General features: G+C 45.9%; 1 protein-coding gene across 1 annotated transcript; it reads left to right on the top strand.

The window, feature by feature from the left end:
* Positions 1–2,493: 2,493 nt before the first annotated feature.
* CNGA2 (cyclic nucleotide gated channel subunit alpha 2) lies at positions 2,494–15,028 on the top strand (the record flags this gene model as incomplete). The annotated part of the gene is made up of 8 exons (XM_081336417.1): positions 2,494–2,588; positions 3,378–3,473; positions 4,016–4,183; positions 5,532–5,639; positions 6,587–6,693; positions 7,122–8,489; positions 14,603–14,767; positions 14,952–15,028. The coding sequence occupies 8 exons, from the start codon at positions 2,494–2,496 to the stop codon at positions 15,026–15,028; spliced, it is 2,184 nt and encodes a 727-aa protein (XP_081192543.1).
* Positions 15,029–22,473: the final 7,445 nt, after the last annotated feature.

Raw genomic sequence — 22,473 nt, 5'->3', positions numbered from 1 at the left:
CGACTAGTGAGTAGCAGGGGAAGGACTGGCTAAGCCTACTTAGCTGGTTGAAGGGTTAGGTTGGGGGTCTGGAGGAACAAACCTACACGGTGCTGAGGATAGTGACCAATAGCCTTCCTGCAGCTTCTTTCCCTGGCAAAGAAAACTCTTATTTCACACTTGCAGTCATTGAAAGGCTAAACTAAGGCCACTTTGGAAATGCTTTGCCATTAAACAGGAACAAAAACTGACATGTGTGCAAACGTGCAGGATGGCAGTGGAGGGGGAAGGCTGCTTTGGTTGCCAGTCTCAAGTGTGGTAGAGATAATGGATGTCAGAGAATTTAGAAATAAAGCACTGGTCAATTAAAAGAACTAATGTCAATAGTAAGTTGCACTGGGCATAGTTCTGAGATCCCACTTCTCTCCTATTGTTCCAACGGCCTCTCTTTTTCTTCAACTGACTTTTTAAACTGCTCCGGAATGACAGCAACTGTCTGTTACACACAGCCAGGCAGCTCTTTCCCTGACACAGCAAAATCAGTACAGATAAGCTGGCTTCTCCTTTTAACCGGTTTGCTTGCTTGCTGCTGAGCCTCGGGGCTGCCTGGCCTGTGTACCCTTCTTTAACTCTCCCTCTGACCTCCCACCTCCCCCGCCCGAGGCGTCTGAATTCAGAGGGCAGAAAGGGAGCAGCGTCTGTGTGTTCTTGCAGATGGTCAGCCAGGGTAATTACTAAAAAAAGGAGAAGAAGCCAGGATAGTTAACTTCTGAATTGCCTACCACGCTTGGCACTTCTTCTGAGCTACCTATCCAAACGGAGGGAAGCAGTCGGAGTTTCAGGTGGGGAGGTTTTGAAAGGCTGTAAAGAAGAGCTTGGGAGCCCATCTTCAATGAGGTGAGGTGATACAGTAGAGGTAGCTGTTTCCCCTTTTCAGGAGACCTAGTTCAGTCAGGGATGTGGCTTTTGCTCATAATTGGGGGGTGGGTCTCCCCGACTCAGCTCTGCAGTGCAAGAATACGTCAAGACCTTGAGTATTATTGCTTTGATTCATGATTATTTTATTGATAGTTCTTTTCTCTCCCACTCTAGATACAAGTACTGCTACTACTTTTGCTTTTATTATGACTACTGCTAAATTTGCTGAAAGCAATTACAAAACAAACAACCCGAGTTAGTGAGGGCTAAAACAGATATCAAAATGTCCACCTAATAGACTGTGGCAGCTGCTTCCTGCAACTGGTTTGTTGAGGTCAGTTGGAAGCTCCGTGGTGCCTTTTGGCTCATGAGCTGTTCCTCCGGCAGAGTTAGGCGATGCTCCTCCTGTGAAGCTGGAAGGTTGGGGGCTGCCTCTCTCTCCAGGCTGGTTCCTCCCATGTTGCCCTGCTGAGTCTGCTGAGGACAGGCCACCGAAGCCTCTCACACTTGTTGTTAGGCAGGAGCTTGATGCTGATGAGGTTGTCATGGTTCTGATAGCAAAGATGAAAGCCTTTGGGAGAAGCCTTGAACAACAACGTAGGGAAAGGGGAGTTAGAGCAAAGGGAGGCCAGGGGGTGCAGCAGCAGCAAAGGAAAGGAGGATGGGAGGAAAGTCTCTCACCAGCTACATCAGTCAAATTCAAACAAATTTTTGAATGTGAATATGGGCTGTTTTGCTTTGCCATCTTCAATAGTCCAATTTGTTTATTAACATGTAACCATTTAGATCAGAGGTCCCCAACCTTTGGGGCACCAGGGACTGGTTCCATAGAGAGAGTTTTTTCCGTGGGCCGGAAAAATTGAGGGAACAGGGAATTTCAGGTCTGCACCGTGGTAGGTGCCACGTGATTAGCATCCAGTCCACAATTCTTTTCCTACATCTTTCCTTGCCAGAGCTCTCACTGAATTTACGGGGCTGTCACTTATTAAACCAACTCCCAGCTATTGGCTGCAGGGCTCCTGAGTGTTTGGAAATTTACACGCAACCCTACTTTTCCTAGGACCAGAACTGATTCCTCCTCCTGGTCCTGGGCAGAAAGCAAATGATGCCAGGAGGAAAAGGACAGGCTGGTGGGTCCCTGGAGATGTGTGGGGACAGGACTTCCATAGAGACACCTGGGAAAAGTGGTCAGGCTGACAGGAGGAAAGGGCAGCCTATCCTGAGATGTCTCAAATTATCCTCCACCCAACATGAGAAAATGCATTTTTGAAAGCCCCAATGCAGTGACTTTGCTAAAGGAAAGTCGGACAGCAGCCTTGGCAAGATGGACTTGCCTGAGCTGATAAGCCACTCCTCTGCCAAGCAAAGATGCCATATTTCAGTGGATATCAGGAAAATTGCTTAAGATACCAGTTCCTCCAGATTACCAACAATATGCCCCCTCTCATGTACAACAAAGTCATCTTTGGATAAAGTCATAGTGAAGCACCCAACCCAGAAGCAAACATTTATCAGGTTCTTGCATGTCCAGCCAGGCTTTATTTTCCCTGTTTTCTGGAGCAGAATAAAGTTGGTGGCTTCCACACATGGAGGATGATGGCAAAGAACAATGGTGCCAACCACCAGCGAACGGCCTCTGTAAAAACCAAAGGTGACCTGGAGCAGACCAAGCTCAGCAACCATGGTAGCAGGTAACTCAGGGTTTTGGAAAGGCTGCAAGACCCTCCATTTGCCAGATGGGCATCTGGTTAGATTAAGACAATGGCATTCTGCACATTTGAATGCACAGTGTCCATTTTGGTATGTGTTTGTGTGTGGGGGGGGACGTGGAGTGCTGTGGTGTGCTGCAAACCCTGCTCCTTTTGTGCACATTTCTTGTTGCAGCCACATATAAAAGGTGTGCAGTTCAAGGCTTTGATGCTGCTTCTGTCATTCAGATGGAATTCACTAACTGGCTGTCTTCTACTGTTAGGAAAAGGGGACCTACTGGCCCTATCTAGAGGGAACTCAGGTTGGAGAAGCTGCCCTGATGCCAAGGAAACTCATGTGACCCATGATATGGCATTTCATCAGAAAGAGCCTGCATCTTTTCCTGGTCTCTCCTCCCCTTGAACTGAAGTCTTCTCTTGCCTCATCAAAGCGAGGCTGATAGAAGCAGGACCTGGTTTGGCCAATAAACAGATCACTGGGTCCCAGAAACTTGGTTTGTAAGGCACAAACCTATGGATTCCCACTAGTCTGTGTGGGAAATAGACTTCATTTCTCTGCTGGGCTCACATTGATGCCTCCGGGAAAGGCAGAAGCTCTTGAGGTTTTCCATTCAGATGCCTGTGAGACAGCAGCTCAGGGTTTGGCGAGTTACTGAGGCCTTGTTTTCATGGAAAGAGAGGAGTGGTCTTGCTGAATGTGGTGGGCAATGGTGGCCCGTTGCTTAGCTTCATAAGCCAAGGAGGACCACTTGCTGTTTGGTCTCTCTACAGGCTTCCCTCCGTTGATGATGATGATGCCTCCTCGGAACTGCAACGTGTGGCTGCCTTGGAGGATGCAGGCCACCCCAAAAAAGGAGCCCTCTCCAGGTGGGCTTCATGTGGCTTTGGCCAGCTAGGATCTGCTGGGTGGGAAAGGCAAGGTGAATGGAGCTTTCTGAAGCAGACAATGGGTGCAAGCCATTTTAGTGGCATTGGATAACAGCGGGGATTTCTTCCTTGCCCTGAAACCCAGCAGACTTTTACCAGAGTTGTCAGGGATTCCTGCTGCATCCCTTCCTAGGCAATAGGAGGAGGTCAGTGTGTCCTTTGTTGGAAACTTTGGGCTGCAATCACTTTAAGAGTAATTCTGTAGTTTGCCTAATAAGACTGATGCAATCATGGTTCCTGGGTTCAACATATGAGGATGTGATGATGTTTCAGCAGGAGGAGTAACAACATTTGGGGGACTATAAAGGTCAGGAAGTATTCTGTTTGGACTTTACTGCTTTCCTTCTCCAGTCCTAACCAGGCAGGAGAAATAAACAATGGCCAATTTGTTTCTCTGAAGCTTTCTGTGCCACATCTTCAACTCCAAACGAAGCAATTAACCAACCAACCTTCCTCCCTTCCCCCACCCCACCCCTTGCTAGGATAGCTCGGCTGGTGATGGCTGTCCGAGGATGGGCAAAGAAAGGTATGAAAGAAGAGGAGAGGCCGGACTCCTTCCTGGAGCGCTTTCGAGGACCAGATGTGAAGGCTTTAGCATCAGAGTTGGCAACAGCAGGTGGAGATGGCCTTGCAGGCCAGGGGAAGAAGAAGTGAGTCTGCCTAGCTCCCTGGTGAGAGGGGGAGCTGTCTCTTCTGGGGTTGCCGAGCGGAATGAAGGAGTTCTTTTCTAAGGGGTGTCTCAAGAAAGAGACCGAAGAGGGCTGCCTTGACCTTGGGTCAGGGATGGTGGGAGAGGAGCCCAATAGTTAATGCCAGAAAACAGCTGCTGGGCATTCTATGGTGGGGAGGTGAGCACCTGAAGAAAATGAGAGGAACATGAGAGAAGGAAAGAATGCAGCCCGTCTACTATTGTGAAGATGGCTACTTGAACACCCTTGGTCCCCCTGGTAAGGGAATGGTTATGTTGCACTGAATACATTTGAGGAATGTTGCCTGGACCTCTTATGCAGATAACGGAAAGTTTGAGCTAACCTTTTGGCATTTGGCAAAATGGCAGAACATCTCTTGGGGCCAGTCCTAGCAGCCGGCATCTCCAGCTCTGCTTAGTCCCTCAGGGGAGCCTCATCTCACAGGGCAGCTGCCATCTACCAACTCCTATCCTTAAACACTGCCCAGCAGGCCCCGGCTGCCAGGTTTTGTCAGGGCACTGGCTTTATCTGGATGGCATGCTCAGGGCTTCTTTTTCTGGGCAGCCAGGGAGATCTTGAAATGCCACAGAAGCAGAATACAGAATAGCAGATTTGGAAGGCACCTTGGAGGTCTTCTAATCTAACCCCCTGCTCAAGGAAGAAACCCTCTGCCATTTCAGACAAGTGGCTATCCAGTCTCTTCATGAAAACCTCCAGTGTTAGAGCATCCACAACTTCTGGAGGCAAGTCGTTCTACTGGTTAATTGTTCTTACTGTTAGGAAGTTTCTTCTTAATTACAAGTTGCTTCCCTCCTTGATTGTTTTTCATCGATTGCTTCTTGTCCTGCCTTCAGATGCTTTGGAGAATAGGTTGACCCCCCCCCCACTTCTTTGTGGCAGCCCCTTAGATATTGGAACACTGCTATCATGTCACCCCCTGGTCCTTCTTTTCATTAAACTAGCATATCCAAGACCGATTGTAGGGCAGTGAGTCATAATCAGCCCCAGAGTCCTCTCATTATCTGTCCAGGAGGTGGTAGACAATTTAGCCAGAGACCGGCGCTGTCTCTTTTTTCCCCTGGGCTAACCAAGGATGTGCTTTACTGAAGCCAAGGCAGCGGATGCTGAACAGCAGTGTGGCAGTGGCTGTGCTTCGGCTTCCTCTAGTCACCCCCCCTCCCCACCCACACACTCAGCCCTCCCACCCTGGGGGCCCTATCCAAATTGGAACCGGATTCTTCCTCTCATCACCCCTGCCCTCCCAGTGCAGCTCAGCTCCTTTAAAAGAAGGTTTTGACTGTGTTTCCAGGAAGAAATGGAAAGTCCTTGTGGTGGACCCTGCTGGGAAGTGGTACTACCGCTGGCTCCTGGTTATTGCAGTGCCAGTCCTGTACAATTGGTGCGTGCTGGTTGCCAGGTGAGTGGGGTATGTGGTTGTCTGGGCCCCTGTTTGTTTCACTCCTGCAGGGCCTGCCAGCCGAGCAATCAAGCAGGCTCCAGCAACTGCAGAGTGGAAGAAAAGATGCCTACGTATGCCCTTTCCCAAGCAATATTCTGTCCCAAATGTGACCATCCGCCACTGGAGACCTGAGCTGGCACACTCAGGCCGTCTCCTTTCTTACCTGCCATGGTAGCCCTCTTCCACTGGCTGCAGAGGAAGAGAATGCAGGGGCAGAGCTACTTTCAGACGTGTCAGTCATCAGAAGGAATGTTTTGCTGGAGGACAGCTGTCATCTTATGATGCATGGAGACACAACATCTGTCCCTGGAAATTGTGCTGGTTGTCTTTCCTCTCCTGCCCCCCCCCCAAAAAAAAAAAAATCAAGGAAGCTCCTGTTCAAGGCAAGGGAGGGTCAGCCAGTTCCCTGCACAGAACATCCAATTGCTCGGTCCCACCACTATGGATCCACTCTTAACGAACTGATTTCCAGCCTTTAACTAATTTTTCCTTCCTAGCAGTTTTCCTGCAAGCGCAGGGCCCATTTTTTTCAGATCAACTGAATGTTGATACATTTGATCATTACAGAAATTGACTGGCCAGCCTGTAGCCAGAACCTGATGTTGTGGAGTGAGAGGGACCGGCCCAAAGTCACCCAGCTGGCTTTCACATCTAAGGAGGGACTAAAACTCACAGTTTCCTGGTTTATAGTCCGATGCCTTCACCATTAGACTAACTGGCTCTTATTTTCAGCTTTCAATGAAGGTGCACAAAATACCCCTTGAAGAAGGTCCACCCTATGGCGACCATTCGCCTGTCTTTTCTTTGGACAGCCCTGCCCGGTGGCCCCATGGTCTCTGTGCCCTGCTTGTCATGGGCTCTTCAAGGGCTTCCTGAGCAGCATCTCAGCTCTGGTCTCTTTGCAGAGCCTGTTTCAATGAGCTCCAGAGAAGGTACTTGCTCTGTTGGCTGCTCCTGGACTACCTGGCAGACAGCATTTACATCTTGGACATTGTCATCCGGATGAATACAGGTGAAGTAGAAGAGGTGGGATCTGGACTGGGAAGGGTTTGCGCTCTTTCTGTAGTTGAGGGAAAGATGCCTGTCTCTCCAACAGGCAGAGAATGATCCTGAGAAAGTAGATCTCCTTTCCTGGAGTTCTGGGGGGGAAAAACAGTGAAAGATTTATCAAGCATTATTACTAACAATGCTCAAACTAGGCAGTAGCGGCCATCATAGAAATGATTCTGCCCTGCTAGCCAGCTCAATTAAACTGGGGCACTTGTAGCTTTCAATATCTTGTCTCCCCACCCTTCATTACTGTGAGAATAGAAAATGTGTGATCCAAAGTAGCTCTTTCACTGATCACAGGCAGACTGTGGACCCTGGCTATAAGGAACAGTAGCACAGAATGATGTACATAGTACGTATTTGAACTGGTCTTTGTGTTTTTCTTGGTAGGTTTTCTTGAGCAGGGATTACTCGTTAAAGACTTCAAGAAACTGCGTGCTAAATACATTGCCACTTTGCAGTTCAAGCTGGACATCTTATCCATTCTGCCTACTGACTTGGCATATTTTGTGGTTGGCATCCATCGGCCTGAGTTACGCTTCAATCGGCTACTCCATTTCCCTCGCATGTTTGAATTCTTTGATCGGACTGAAACAAGAACCAGTTACCCAAACATCTTTAGGATCTGCAATCTGGTGATGTACATTTTGGTCATCATCCACTGGAATGCATGCATTTACTATGCCATCTCCAAGGCCATTGGCTTTGGAGAAGACACCTGGGTTTATCCAAATATCTCAGATCCAGAGTATGGATATTTGACAAGGGAGTATATCTATTGTCTCTACTGGTCCACACTGACCTTGACTACCATCGGTGAGACTCCTCCCCCTGTGCGTGATGAGGAATACCTCTTTGTCATCTTTGACTTCCTAATTGGAGTTCTCATCTTTGCTACTATTGTGGGAAATGTGGGGTCCATGATCTCCAACATGAATGCCACCAGGGCAGAATTCCAGGCCAAGATTGATGCTGTCAAACACTATATGCATTTCCGCAAAGTAAGCAAGGAAATGGAAGCTAAGGTGATCAGGTGGTTTGACTACCTTTGGACCAACAAGAAAACTGTGGATGAGTGGGAAGTGCTCAAAAATCTTCCTGACAAACTGAGGGCTGAAATAGCTATCAATGTCCACCTTGAGACACTGAAGAAAGTGCGGATATTCCAGGACTGTGAGGCTGGACTTTTGGTGGAATTGGTGCTCAAGCTTCGCCCTCAGGTTTTCAGTCCAGGTGATTATATTTGCCGGAAAGGAGATATTGGTAAAGAAATGTATATCATTAAAGAAGGAAAGTTGGCTGTGGTGGCAGATGATGGTATTACTCAGTATGCCTTATTGACCGCAGGGTGCTGTTTTGGGGAAATCAGCATTCTCAACATCAAAGGAAGCAAAATGGGGAACAGGCGAACAGCAAATATTAGGAGCATTGGTTACTCTGACCTCTTCTGCCTGTCCAAAGAAGACCTCATGGAGGCGGTGACTGAGTACCCAGATGCCAAGAGGCTCCTGGAGGAGCGTGGCCGAGAGATCCTCACTAAAGAGGGGCTGTTGGATGAAGCAGCAGCGGCGGAAAGCATGGAGGTGATGGATGTGGGCCAGAAGCTGGACAGGTTGGAGACCAGCCTGGAGACGCTGAACACTCGATTCTCCCGACTCTTGGCTGAATATGATGCCACTCAGATGAAGCTCAAGCAGCGCCTGACTTCTCTGGAAATCAAACTGAAGGAAGAGAAGCAGGAGGAGCTTTTCCCTGAGGGTTTTATCAGCCCACTGGAGGAAGAGGGAAAAACTGACCTTTGAAGTCTTGCTTCCTACCCTTTCCTGTTCATTTATTTTACTTACTTTGTCTGCATGTTACTTATTCCACCAAAGTGGCTCTCTTCTGATTATCTGACCACAAGATCCATTTCCAGACTGCTGCTCTTTACACACCTCTCTCCTCTTAGAGTGACCTTACAATTCTCCCAATGGTTTTCTTCTTTCACCAATTAATTTACTTAGATAATGGAGTCTTCCTTTTTCTTAACTTCCATTTCTTTTCCTAGCCCCCCTTGAGATGAGACTATGCAGGATCTTAGATGTTCATTCTGAAAAACAGTTGTGAAATGGAAAGTAGATCGGGCTGTCTTGCTCTTACTTTGGCCTCTACTCTGGTGACAATAATCCTCCTTATTGAAACATCATTTCACAATTGGTGACTAACAGCCGATAAAAAATTCCCAAGTCTTCCTGTTCTGGAGGCAATTTCCAATGGAATTCTATTGCCTATATTATTTCACAGGCAGAAGGAAGGAAAGCATGTACACATACTTCATGTGAGTGTAGTGTATCAGGACATAGAATCGTCTCTTTAAGTGAAGTCTGCATAGTTCAGAATTGCAGAGAGAAGCAATGTGCCTAAATATCCTTGAATTCTTCTTCTTAGTTTTTGCTGCCTGGATCTTTTTCTATTTCTTCTTAACAGTGAAGCTTCCTGCTATCTATTCTCTTTGTTTTTGAAGATAATGAAATTTCTTCTGGGGTAACACTGCCAAAAAAATGCAGCACATCCTGGCAGGAGTAGGTGTTTAAGAATTATCTTCCCGTATCTCAGGCAGTCAGGAAAAGCCTGGTTCAGAATCTTTCCTGGGCCAGCCATCCTTCCTCATACTTAAATCCAGCTTGAAGAGGACCTGAAATTAATTGGGAATAGTTGTCCAATGAGAATAGATATTGGTTGGTTGAAGCCTACAGCTGCCCACCAGATCCCCATGATTATAGCCCTATCCTTTTTTAAACCAGGGGTCCTTCCAACATCATGGATGGGAAAATTGTGTGTTTTGCAGGAATCGTGAATTGTGTCCATGTAGTGGAGTTGTCTGTAAGGGCTTTTGCACAATGCTTCGTTACCTGATCAGATTCAGTCCTTGGCCCTAACAATAATAGGAAAATCAGCACTTTGGCTAAGGAGGAGAAACAAGTGTTTGCACCCTTGTGTAACACTTGCTTGGTCTACTTGAGGTGATGCAGAAATGAGCTGCTGTCCTGCTTTAGAAGCTGGTAATGAAGAAGAAATTCTCCCATGCAGCTTTATAAAGAGCAGCTGGATTCCCCCACCCCCAGAGCTAACTAGAATTGGAAGCAGATCAGGCCAGCTGGAAGTCACACAGGTTCCTGAGAAAAAGGCACAGGTGAAAGCAATGTGCCCAAAGTCATTTTACATATTGCATTATTTTTAGTATATTTTGAAAGATGTCTGCCTTGATATAAGAGAGTTACAGGGTTCCATGTCATACTTTTTAAAAAATAAAGTACTCATTGTCAATGATATGGCTGATTTATTTTCTTGCTGCCTTTCCCCCTCTTGTAAGTGGAAAATGGGGCAGTGAAATTGCTGAAGCTGGTCTTTCTAAAGCTTTATTTACCCAGCAAATGGCTCAGAAGAGCAAGAGAATTCTAGAGATGTCAGGAATTGGCTTGTCCACAAAAGGAACTGTAGGCCACAAGGGGGTGGTGTTGGCCTATAAATAAAGACAGGATTTCTAAGAGAATAACATCTCTCTCCCCCCCCCCCCAACACACACTCTCTCTCTCTCTCTCTCTCACACACACACACACACACACACTGCAGTTTGATCAGGAGCAAACTTGCAATAATCTCCTGCTTTTTCCGGAGAGTTGAACCCATTCTGTAGATAGATTTTCTCTAATGATGGTAACTTGCCTGATACACATACTTCAGGTGTGATTCTTCCATCTGGTCAACTTCATACCATACGAGGATGTTCTGAGGCCACATGTTTACAGAAGTTTCAGAAGTATGAGTGTCACAGATTTGCAGGATAGACCCTCCAGAGGCTTGCCAAGCCTTTCAGCAGGCTCAGGGCCTCCTTTAAAGCAACCCATTCTCATTTGCCCATGGCAAGGGACAAACTCCACTGAGTACAGGCAAGAGTTGCTATTAAGGGGTGCTGATTTAGGCATCGAAGCATAAGTACTTCCCTGCACTAATTGGATCTGCAGATAATTGACCAGTGACCCTCTTTAAAGTGAGCTTCTACTTCTGGGTAAGGAGGATGCAGAGGTCCACCTGAAGGAGCATGCTGAGGGATCTGCTCATTTTTTTTAGAAGACAAAATCACCCAGATTCATCCCTAGTTAGTTGCCAATGTGGTTGCTGGGCTGGTGGAGGCACCTGGGTCAGGTTCTTGCCCAGTTATCTGGGAATAGTTTGACTCTGTTGCTCTCTAGGACAGGATCCTAGGGAGTATGAACACAAGCAACTGTGTTTTAGATCCATGCCCCTTCTGTCCTGTGAAAGTTTCCTGGGAGGTGACATGCAGGTGGGTTCTAGCAGTGATTAATGCTTCCTTGCTTGTGCACCTGCTCACGGTCACTAATGCCCTAGTCATCTTCTGTTTTGACTATTGCAACATTCTCTACATGGAGCTGCCCTTGAAAAGTGTACAGAAGCTTCAATTGGTCCAAAAGTGGTTGTGTGCAGGCTAGATGGGTACATGTGTCACCGGTGGGAGCTGCCTTGACTGCTAATTTGCTTCTGGGGCCAATTCAAGGTGCTGGTTGTCATCTTTAAAGCCCTACATGGCTTGGGACCAGGTTATCTGAGGGACTGTCCTTTGCTACTCACATCTACCTGACCCACCAGAGCGGGGAGGGAGGGAATACTATGGAGCCTCTCCCGTAAGGAGGTCCATTGAGCAGGACCAAGAAGTAGGGCCTTCCTCCCTATGGAACATCATCCTCATGGAGATTAGACTGGCCCCCACTTTGATGCTCTTTCAGAATGCCCCAGAAGATCTGGTTTTGCCAAAAGGCCTGGGGAGCTCAGGGTGGGATGGAGCCCATCAGGTGACTTATCTCATTGATCATTGTGGGGGGAATTATTTATTCACATTTATTTATTGGATTTATGTGCCACCCATCTTGGTTGGAGGTGACTTTGCTTTTTTATTGTTTTTACATTGGGTTTTATCTTGGTAAGCTGCCCAGAGACATTAACAGTGAGCTGAGCAACAATATCAATTTTCTTAAATAACTATCTGTGAAGCTATCTTCTCTCAGCCCATTGAGATCATTCTTGTTCTGTGTTACTTCCTGGTTTAATGGGAATTTTCACTTCAGTCAACAGCCACAGTGGGAGACATCTACACCACAAGACTCAGCAGAGAAGGGAGAGGGGCAACAGGAGCTATTTCTGCTTCAGGATGGCAGAAGAACAATAGAGGCTTCAGCTGGGGGGGGGTGCTGTGCTACAAGCATTTGTAACATCTACTTTGTTGCTTCTGCTGCTATTGTAATTCCTTCCCATTTGCCTTGGGGATGAAATGTGAATGTTACATTTTTACTGCTGAGTCCCTCATGACAGAATAATGCCAAGACAGTGAACAAATCAGGCTATCCATTTGCACTAAAGATAGTTTTAAAAACAAACAAAACCTCACCCAGGAGGAAGTTATTTCAGCACTCTGGACAGCAACTGCAGGCCGCAGCTGCGGGAAGGCTCAATCCCAGAGGGAAAAGGGCCGCTCCAGGCAGAGGAAGGCTCCAAACTGTCACAAAATAAAGCACAATAAAGAAAATGAAATAAGATGCTTGACTCAGTCTGTTGACCCACCTGGGCTTGTTTTAACTTTTGTGAAAGCCAGGGTCACCAGAGAATCAGGCAGCTGATTTGGGAGGGAACATAAAATGAACTATTGCATTCCAGGGTTAATCAAAGCGTGGGGCTCATGGGAACATGAACTGATTGCAGGGGGGGGGGGGAGTATTTTTCATCCAGTTTCTCAATGGAGATGAAGAACCTTAATAGAAACTTTTCAAAGCATCTGAATATTACTTTTCTGAAGCTCTTGATATTAAATCTTGATGCTGGAAGAGGCTAGAAAAACTGCATCTCAAATCTCAATACCTTTAAACCAAGAGCACTCTTCATGGCTTTCATGATGATTTCTTTACCCTCGGCAGAGGTGGGAATACAAATTGCTCTCAGTAGGATGTATGGCCAGTCCATGTCCAAGTCTAGCCTTGAAGGCCAAAGGAGCAGAAAATCCACCAATTTATCACACACGCTAAAATAAGGCAAATGGGAATTAACATCTTCAAAGCAATTCTCATCCAGGATAACTAAAACCTCTTTAGATGTTGAAGATTTGGAGGCTGGGGAAGAAGGTTGAAATTCTGAGGATCTATAACATACCCTCCCTTCCTGCCTGTGGCTCAACTGTTTCATTAATATAGCTGATGTCTTGGGTTTTTGAGTGTGGTGCAAACTCAGCCTGTTCAGTCACAGCCAGATGCCAGGGCAGCCGAGCAGAAGTGCTGAGTCCCAAGAGGAATCAACCAGGGGCCCAGTCTGCAGCAGCCCTTTCTGGCTTTGCTCACCCAAGGGCCGTCCTCTTGGGGATTTAACAGCCTGGCTTTATCTGCCTTCCTCTAGAGCAATCATGGCAAGCCTTTCAGAAACTGAGTGCCCAAACTGTGACCTAAAACCCACTTATATATCATCGGGTGCCAAGTGGGCATGGCCCACTGGAGGAAAATTCCACTTAGTGTTAGGTCACCATGAACTCATACGGCAAAATGGACATCACCAACAAACTCAGAGTGCTTGGGTATGGTTAGGAGGGCACTTACCTTTCTAGGCTGCCTTATCTATGTTTCCTGATAAAATAAATGGGAAAATCCCATTGGAAGAAATTTCCACTTAGGGTTAGGTCACCATGCACTCATACAGGAAAATGGACATCACCAACAAACTCGGAGTGCTTGGGTATGGTTAGGAGGGCACTTACCATGTTAGGCTGCCCTATCTATGTTTCCTGGTAAAATACATGGGAAAATCCCATTGGAGGAAAATTCCACTTAGGGTTAGGGTTAGGTCACCATGAACTCATACAGGAAAATGGACTTCGCCTTTTTTTTTGCACACAGTGGCAGAGGCCTAAAGCGAAAAGGTTTTATAAAACCCAGCTGAAGGTCTAGGATTGGGGCGACGATGTGCGTGACAACAGAGAGGGCTCTGCGTGCCACCGATGTCATGCATGCCATAGGTTCGCCTTCACAGCTCTAGAGCCTCCACCAATGGCTGCTCTGTTCTGCCAAATTCCATCCCATCTGCTTGTGGCCTCTTGTATGGGGGAAGCAAGCCCAATCATGCTTTCCTTCCAGACTGGAAGCACCTGTCCCAGTACGCAAGGATGGCTTTGTTATGGGCACAGGATGGCCTGGACCTGATCTCAAGTTTTCACAGTCTCAGTGTTTTAGTTTTATATACTAATGTATACTAGCCATTTCTATAACAAATCTATTCAGCAAAACCCAAAGTTTCATATTTTTCAATATCATCCAGAACTTTGCCAGTTTGGATCTTAATATTTTGGGTAAAGTTGTAATGTTTTTCATGCAATAGTGGAAGAGAAGGCTGCACTTTTTTCAAATTTGCAGTTTGGAGGCAAAGTTAAAAACAGTTCAGGTATATTGTAGTATAGGCTAAATCTACTAATAGTTATTGGCCATGGAAAAACTCCATATTCAGAGGCTATCTCTGGTTAGGAATGCGGTCCAAGGGAGATTATTGTTCTCAGGCCCCGCCTATTTGCTGCTGCTGCTTGCAACTGAAGAAGGGTCTTTTGCCGACTCTTAAGGATTCCCTGCAGTCCCTCGCAAGAAGCACATGGCGGAGGAAGGGGCAGGCAGATGAATGAGAGAGTAAATGAAAGTGGCTAGATTTTGAGTCCGGATAAATGCCGTTTTGACTAGGTGGGCCGAACGACCACCCATATCTCCATAAAAATGGAGGACGGCGGAGCCAACGTCTGCCATCCCAGCTGTCTGCTCTCCACCCTTGCCGGTGCTCCCGGGGTGTTTCAGCTCCCACCAAGAAGGCTTGCAAACAGCTCGGGCCTTCCCGTTTCCTCGAGGGCAAGGCCGCTGCAGTCCAACACAGGAGGGTGACCGGAGGAACGGATGACGCCCAATCCGAGCCCCTGCTTTCCTCTGGACTGGTCCGGAAGGCCAGGATGACCCTCTCCCCAGGTCTCACTTTGAGAGTGGGCAACTAAATTTCATTTTTGATGTGTGCCGTTGTGCCCACAGTAAAAAAATGACAATAAAGATTATCTTGTCTTGTCTTGTCTTGTCTTGTCTTGTCTTGTCTGATTCTGATTCTGATTCTGATTCTGATTCTGATTCTGATTCTTATCTTAATCTCTCCATGCAGTCAGGAAGGAGCAGGAGGGGAGGCTCTGCATCGCTGCTCGAGTAAGCCAGTCCCGCGAGAGCCGCAATGCTGAGTGACAGAGAAAATAGGGTTCCCGCCACCTGGTGGACCTAAAGAACACCTAGCCCAGCAATCCCAGGTTGTTGGATCTGTCCCCCACCCCTTCAGACATCTCTTATTCTGGTTTGAATTGGAGATCTCCTTTTGCCAGTCTCCACTGGCCTAGCATTGCTGTAGGACCCAACATTGACTTCCACAAGTGCCAGTTGACCCATCTGTGTGTGCTAGGCTGCCATGATTAACAACCTCTTTCATCTGCCCAAGGCCAGAAGGCCAGCAGACTCATTGCGGCAAAGGCTCCTGTCCACCCACAGAAGGGCAATGTGGACGGACTCTTCCACCATGTCTGTGGGCACTTTCTGGCATGGAATGGGGACAGACATACCTGGGAGGATTCCCAAGGGCAGAGAAACAAACAATGGTGTCCTGAAGGGGAAAAACTGCTCTCCACAGCTGGGCTCTTCCTCTCATCAAGGGCAGCCAAAGGGCTCATTGGCCTTGGACTTAAATCTGCAGCCAAGAGGGTCTCCCCACTTCCCCCCCAAGTTTTTGGCCAGCTTCTCCATTCTTCTGTACTTGCTAATTTTTGAAATGTAGAAATCTGTAGACTGGTGTTTAGCTGTTATCACCATCAGCTGTTAATATTTAAAATATAACTAGTTGTGAAATGTACTCTCTCACTTTCACAATTAATTACACTTGATAATAACTGTCTTTTGTGTCTGGAATGCCCAAGACACATCAAGATGTGTCCTCTGGGAGTTTTTCTGCTAAGGCTTCTCCTCCTCTCATTTATCCCTCCTTGGCCCTCGAGGGATAATCAGTCCAGCATGTTTATGAGGGAGATGCAGGCACAAGTGCCTGGAATGTTTTCTCTGATCCCTTGCAGAAAAGCCACTCTTTGAGAATTGGCCCACCCTTAAGGGTCATCTTAGGAAAGAATGCTCCACCTGAATTTGAGAACTAGAGGTTTGCTAATTCAAAGAAAGATTGGGATATCTTCTCTGAATGGTTCTTCTTTCTGTTGACAGTACTATGAAGATTCTCAATCATATAGGTTATGGCTGTCCCAAAGGTGCTTTTCAAAAGCAACTGGACTTTCTTGGTTTTTGTCCTTGAAAATGTTTCACTTCTCATCCAGGACTGAAGAAGCTTCTTGGAGAAGTGAAACATTTTCAAGGATAAAACCAAGAAAATTCAGTTGACTTTTAAAAAGCACCTTTGGGTTGAAAGTACGGTTCCTTCAGTCCCTCCTGCTGCTCTGGGACATGCCGAGGATCTTTTCTGCTCAGAAAACCTGTACTCTGACCTTGGTTCCTGGAACCTGGCAGTCATGCCCCTCTGGCACTCTAAGACATGGATGGACCATCTATCATAAAATGTGATGTTTTGCTGTTTTCTTGGATTTCCACCATGAGTTCCCAACAAAGGCCCTTACTTTGCAGGTTGGATGCAAAGGGTGTTAGAATGCCTGGTCAAAAGAATCTTCTACTGCTAGCAGTGTTTGCTGAGCAAGCTGAAGTGCAATTTTTACCAAGTTCTAGCAGAGCCAGGTAGACAGAAAGCCGCTTGAATTTTGCTAGTAGAGCCAGCCTTTGAGGAATAGGGTTATCTACAATCTTAGCCTGTTTGATTCTGCTTCTGGATTCTGTACAACTAAGTTATACATTTGAAAAAAAGATGAGCAGCCTCAAACAACAAGAACAACCAAACCCTCAGGCACAATGGCTGAATCTCCAGCTCACACAGCAGATGGCATGCCAAGTGAGGCTTGGATACCTGAAAAGTGAATGCCAGGGCTACTGGCTGCCATGGTGCATCACTGATGCTAAAACTCTCAAGTCAGTGGCATTCTGGTGGACTTCAAATTCTTGTTTTAAGCATAAATAATAATAACCTTTGTAGCCTGTCTTGCAGCCACCAACCAGGTTATTGCAATTATCAGAACTGAATCAAGGGATGGGCCCCCTCTTGATTCCTGAAGAACAAAAGTGGATGAAGTTGGCAAGGATGGCATTTTGTTTTACTTCTACTGTAGTTAGCTAATTGGTTAATTATTTTGTTCATTTCAAGATTTCTGTCTTCCTAAAAGACCTCGCTGTTTTAGTAACAAAACTGGTGAGAGGGGAAAGACTGGAAAATTCACCCTATATCATTTTCTCAGTTACAAGTAGTCCTCATTTTGTGACCACCTCATTTAGTGACTGTTCACAATTACAATAGTGATGAAAAAGTAAGTTTGCAACCAAGCCTCACATTTACAAACTTTGCTCATCTTTAAAGTAAAGTTGAAGTAAGATAATAAGTACAATCATGGTTATACTTTGCAACTCCTTCACTTAATGGTTCAAGTTGTGGTTACTAATAAAGGACTACGCACGTCTTCCTGCCTCCACTCTGACTCCACCAAACATTCCCGGAGTGGGAAGGCCTGCAAGGGAGTCCTGTGAACACCTGGAATCATCCCTGAATGCACATGACAAGGAGCAGAGAAATGGGGAGGGAGGAGGGCTGCCTTTCCTTATCCTGGCAACAAATGTTTCCAGTCACAGAGAGTGAAAATAGTGCTTGGCTCTCCACCATCTGCTTTGATTAATGGAGAGCTCAATCTGTGCCCAATACCCAGTCATGCCCTCTGATCTGTGAGCACTACAGAGATGCCGGGACAAGTAACACGGCAGAACAAAGCAAAAACAAGCTTTCTAGCTAGTTTTTGCAGACCAACGCCTCATGTGCCACCATTTGACTTCATGTTTTAGTAGACAGGTCCTTTGCTCAGATTGTAAATTTTCTGAAAGTGACACAATTTTTCCAGAAGTCCCCAGGTTTTGTGCCTATCGTGAATGGAAAGGTGACGTCAGTTGAAATCTGTCCTCCCTTAGCCATGAATTTGCTCTTGGCAGCCCTGTGTCTTTTGGGGGGAAAAGAGAAATGTATCCCTCCCAGTGACTTTACTTGATAGTGAAAGGAACAGCTATTCCTATTTGTTTGTTTGTTTATTTATTTATTTAACAATATTTATAATCCACTCCAATCCAAAGGGCCTCTGGGGAACAAACAAGATAGAAACAATAAAGGAGAACAGGACAATAGTATAAACAATAATATCAGCAATGGCCATTCATGATCAATCTGGGCCAAAGGCACATTGGGGTAATATGCATGCCATGCCCCTACTTTAATTTCACATTTGGCAGATTTTCCAAGCATCTTTATAGCAGCTATAACCTTTTCTTAACCACCAAGGCAACAGCCACCTGAAGCTTTTTTTCCCTTTTCCATTCAATCATGTCCAGTTCTCAGAGACTGCCTGGAAAAGTCCCTAAAATTTTCTTGGCAAGGTATTTCAGAAGAGATTTGCCATTGCCTCTTTCCTAGGGCTGAGAGAGAGTGACTGGCCTAAGGTCACTCAGCTGGTTTGTGTCCAAGGTGCACTAGAACTCAGGGCCCCACAGTTTCTACCTAAATGCCCTTAACCGCTATACCAAACTGGCTCTCATGCTCTGAAGTTAAAGATGTTAAAAGTAGATTGCTGGTAGCGTCTTGCTGCCAAAATGATAATGAGGTTAAATGCTAAATCTACTTTTTGGCCGTCCATCCCAGATTGAGGCATGGCAGTTCAGTTTCACCTTGCCTATACAATGACAGTTGCCTGACTTTGGGGGGGGGGGCGGTGTTGGAAAGGCTTTGAAGTGGGAGGCAAACAGGTCCAGGAGTCCCCACTACTTTGGAAGTCCTCCAGAGAAAGCAGGCCCTGCCTTATCCTGGCTTCTGTGGAGGGGCTTAGAGTCTGCCCAATGATGCTTGCATGACTCCCACCTCCCTTTTGCCTTCTGCTGCCCTCTCTTCTGCTTTGCTCTTGGCACCTGGTTCCTCCTTTTCTCCCCTGGAGACCTTCTCAGCCATCACGTCTTTTCCTCTTTTCTTCTCTTGCTTCCTCATCCCCATTTTGCCAGTTGCACAAATAGTCTTTGTTTCTGAGTTTCCTTGTTACTTAAAAATAGGCTATGTTTCTCCTTCCATCTAATTCAACCAGTGCTTTCTCTAGTCTTTCATTTGAGTCAGAGTTTGGGGCATGTCTGGAATTATGTTTTTTCTTGCTCATGTCTTTTTCTCAAGAAAAATGTCCCTTTCTGGGCCTACTTGTATGATAGCCAGGATCACCAGTTCATCTCTATGATTCAGTTCCCTGGGGACAACTGGAACCTCCTGAGGACCTCTGGCCACCCTCTTGGATATTATTATTGCAGGAGGAGGAGCAGCAGCAGCATTCCAAATGATCAAGTCTCATGGAGGCTTACAGTATAAAATCACAATAACATATATCTGCAGTAAGAATGTTAACATGAAGACAATAACATATATGTGGGCAAGAAATCAAACTCTTTACATCATAATACAATGCAATCCTAACAAACCAGAAGCAAAAGTAACAGATCACACCATAAGGTAACAGTGGTAAACAGTGATCTCTTGATGGGCTTCTAGAGAACTTTGAAACTTGCTAACTTGTAAGAACTTCTTCATTTTTAAGGGGGGGGGGCATTCCAGAGCATTGATGCCTCCTGCCCCAACAAACAGCCTTTCAAGATGGGTGCCTCTCAGGCAGATAATTACACACAAAAAGTCTGATCAGAAAGAGATTTGAACCAACAATCCCTATTTATTTTTTTTCTAAACATTCACTATTATATTTACAACCCAATGAGACGTTTCATGAAAAGGAAAAAATGGTGCATGTCTACTGAGTTTGGGATATTTTGTACAGTTGTCTTGAAGCTGGTAAAAAAAAATCTCTAAGGAAACATTTGTTTGCATTTAGGAAATCCAGGTTGTAGTGATTAACAGCAGATTCAATAGATAACAAACCCAACAAAAAATTTGAACCAACTAAATAAATAAACTGAAAACAAAATGTTAAGCTGCAAAATCTAGTGAATCTGAATCTCATTAATATTTGGGAAATAAAATTAGAAAATATACTTCTTAGGAACTGAAGAATGAAACTGTGACAAGTCATCCCACTACCTTCATGGCTTAAATCTTCCCCACTGATAATTAACCTTTCTATGGGTGCAGCTGCCCCAATTCCTCACCCCACACCTAATACAGCATCATTTGGGCTTCTTGAGCACTGAGAGATGGTGGGCAAAGTCTCTCTTGAATAAGCCAGCATAGCTGATCCCACAGCAAAGCTATCATATCTTGAATGCAGAACTCTGGACAATGCCAAAATGGTAGCCAGGTAATACGAAAGCTCACTAATGCTTTGCTCATTGGACTGAGATGCTGTTGAGTAGCAAGCCGTTGGTCGAAGTTTGACAAAGCTTTTTGAGATATGATACCTAATTTTTCTCATGATTGGTTTGAGAATGTCTTTTCTTTGTCAGCCATTGCTCTGCTTTCTTCATTATCAGACGGACTTCTAAACAAGTGAGGAAAGGACTATTTTAAAGCCTTTTACAACTTTGTCCTGGCGCTCTCAAACTAGACTTCCTTTTTGCACTATCTACTGGCTGTAACAGAGGATGTGACTTGTGTGTTAGATGCTTTTTCCAGCCCAGCAGCAAATCTGTGGTTCCTTTGTCTTTATCCTACTATGCACATCTGGTTGCTCTCTCACAAAAGGCAAAGAAGGTTGCAGTCTGCTTTTCTTCCTGGGTTTGGATGACCACAGAACATCAGAAGCAACTAAGGCTTTTTGCTTGAATCCATTGACAAACCAGTCGCTGGTAGGTACCAAAGGTGTTTTCCAAAAGGCAGCTGGACTTTCTCAGACTTTACCACTTGCCTTTTGAAAAGCATCTCTGGGACAATGAAAGACTGAGACTCTCCATAGACACTTGCTGGTATGTTCACACTCCAACTATTGCAATGTGGGCAACCCTTAAAGAGGGTCCAGCAACTGCCTCTGGCCAGGAATGCAGAAGGGCAGACAGGAAGGCCCAGGACCCAAGCAGCAGGATGAGCCCAGCTCCAGTGCAGTTGGCCGGTCAGAGGAGCTGCCCTTGGAACCTTGCACGGGGGCACTTCCCCCCCCCCCTTATTACATTTTGGGGTGGAGAGGAGCCAGGATCTTATACATCAGGCCTTCCTTGTGTTTAAATGCTTATGGTTGGAATGCTTCAATATTTAATATTTCTTACTTTTAAGCATATTTCCACGATAGTTTTCGTGTAGGTTTGCAAGCTTCCCAGAAGTTGTCTAAGCAACCCCACCCCCCTGCAGCTCTCTCCCAATGATCCAGCCCCAGATTCTCCAGGTGAAGAGTTCGACTGCCAGGAACAGGAAAAGGCTTTGCAGGTGAAGCAGATGCTCAGGTAAGTTCTGGGGGCTTCTTCCTGTAGCCTCCCCCCAAAGAGGCTTTGGGGAACCAAGCCGGAGAGACAGAAGGGCAAGACTTAGGACAGCAAGCGCTCGATGTACAATTAAGAGGGCTGAGAGTGAAGGGGTGTCTTTTAAAATGGACTTTTAGTTCAGGGTTCAGATGGAAAATTTTCAACATTTGCCTACACAAAACAGAACAATTTAAGATCGAACTGTTGTGACAATAATGGAAAATGAAAATTGTATATTGTATGCCTATAAGTTCAAAACTGAATATCAACCCCCAAGCCTTCTCAAGAAAATCATTCCATGAACAACAGAAAGGCTGACAGATGCCAAAGAACGAGAGACAAGCAGCGGGTTCCCCAGCCGTCAAATGGAGAAGTCCTCTTCTTGCCCAAAGCCTGGAAAAGCCGTTTGGTCACCCTTTATATTTTCACCCTTCTATTTTGTACTTAGTCTCCTTTTTACTTGTTCATTGGTGATGATTATTTTTAGGCATATCAGAAATTCCACTATTCTCTTACCATGTCTTTCTTGTTTATTATTTTTAATTTGGTTTTTGTATTGTGTTCTGCCCGATCTTTACCAAATTAACATGTTTTAAAAATTGCAACTACTGTTAAGTGCAGCTCGTTTCTATTTGTACACCTTCCGTCTTCACAAGTAGCCCAGTCACAGCAGCCTCCATCATGCTGTCCCTCATCGTGAAACAGTACTCATCTTTAAACACGGAAACTCTGCAATGTGCAGGAGCATTCAACTGCACACCCTTGTCCTGCTGTGGGGATGTGGGTGCCCCACAGATATTAAACAACTCCCTTTCCCCCAGCTGAACACAGCAGTTGACTCTGGAGTGAACACGAGTTCCCGTTCAAAATATTGACCCAGAGGCCAAGCCGCGGAACATGTGTACAGGTTTCTCTCCTTTCTGCTTGATCACTTCCAAATCAAGGCTGGTTTCTCCTGCTTTTCCTGCTGGCTGGAGGGCCAGAAGATGGGAAAGTGCCTGCCCTCCTTTAAACGGAAAGGTGGATCAGCCCCTTTCTCTTATCTTCAAAAGGAAGCAGTTCAGACTTGCAGACGATTTGCTCATTTTCACAGGAGGAGGAGATGCTTCCAATAAGCCCAAGTG

The sequence above is a fragment of the Vipera berus genome (genome assembly GCF_964194415.1).
Source record: "Vipera berus genome assembly, chromosome: 11".
NCBI classification, from domain to species: domain Eukaryota; kingdom Metazoa; phylum Chordata; class Lepidosauria; order Squamata; family Viperidae; genus Vipera; species Vipera berus.
This window is presented reverse-complemented; position numbering and strand designations above follow the sequence as displayed.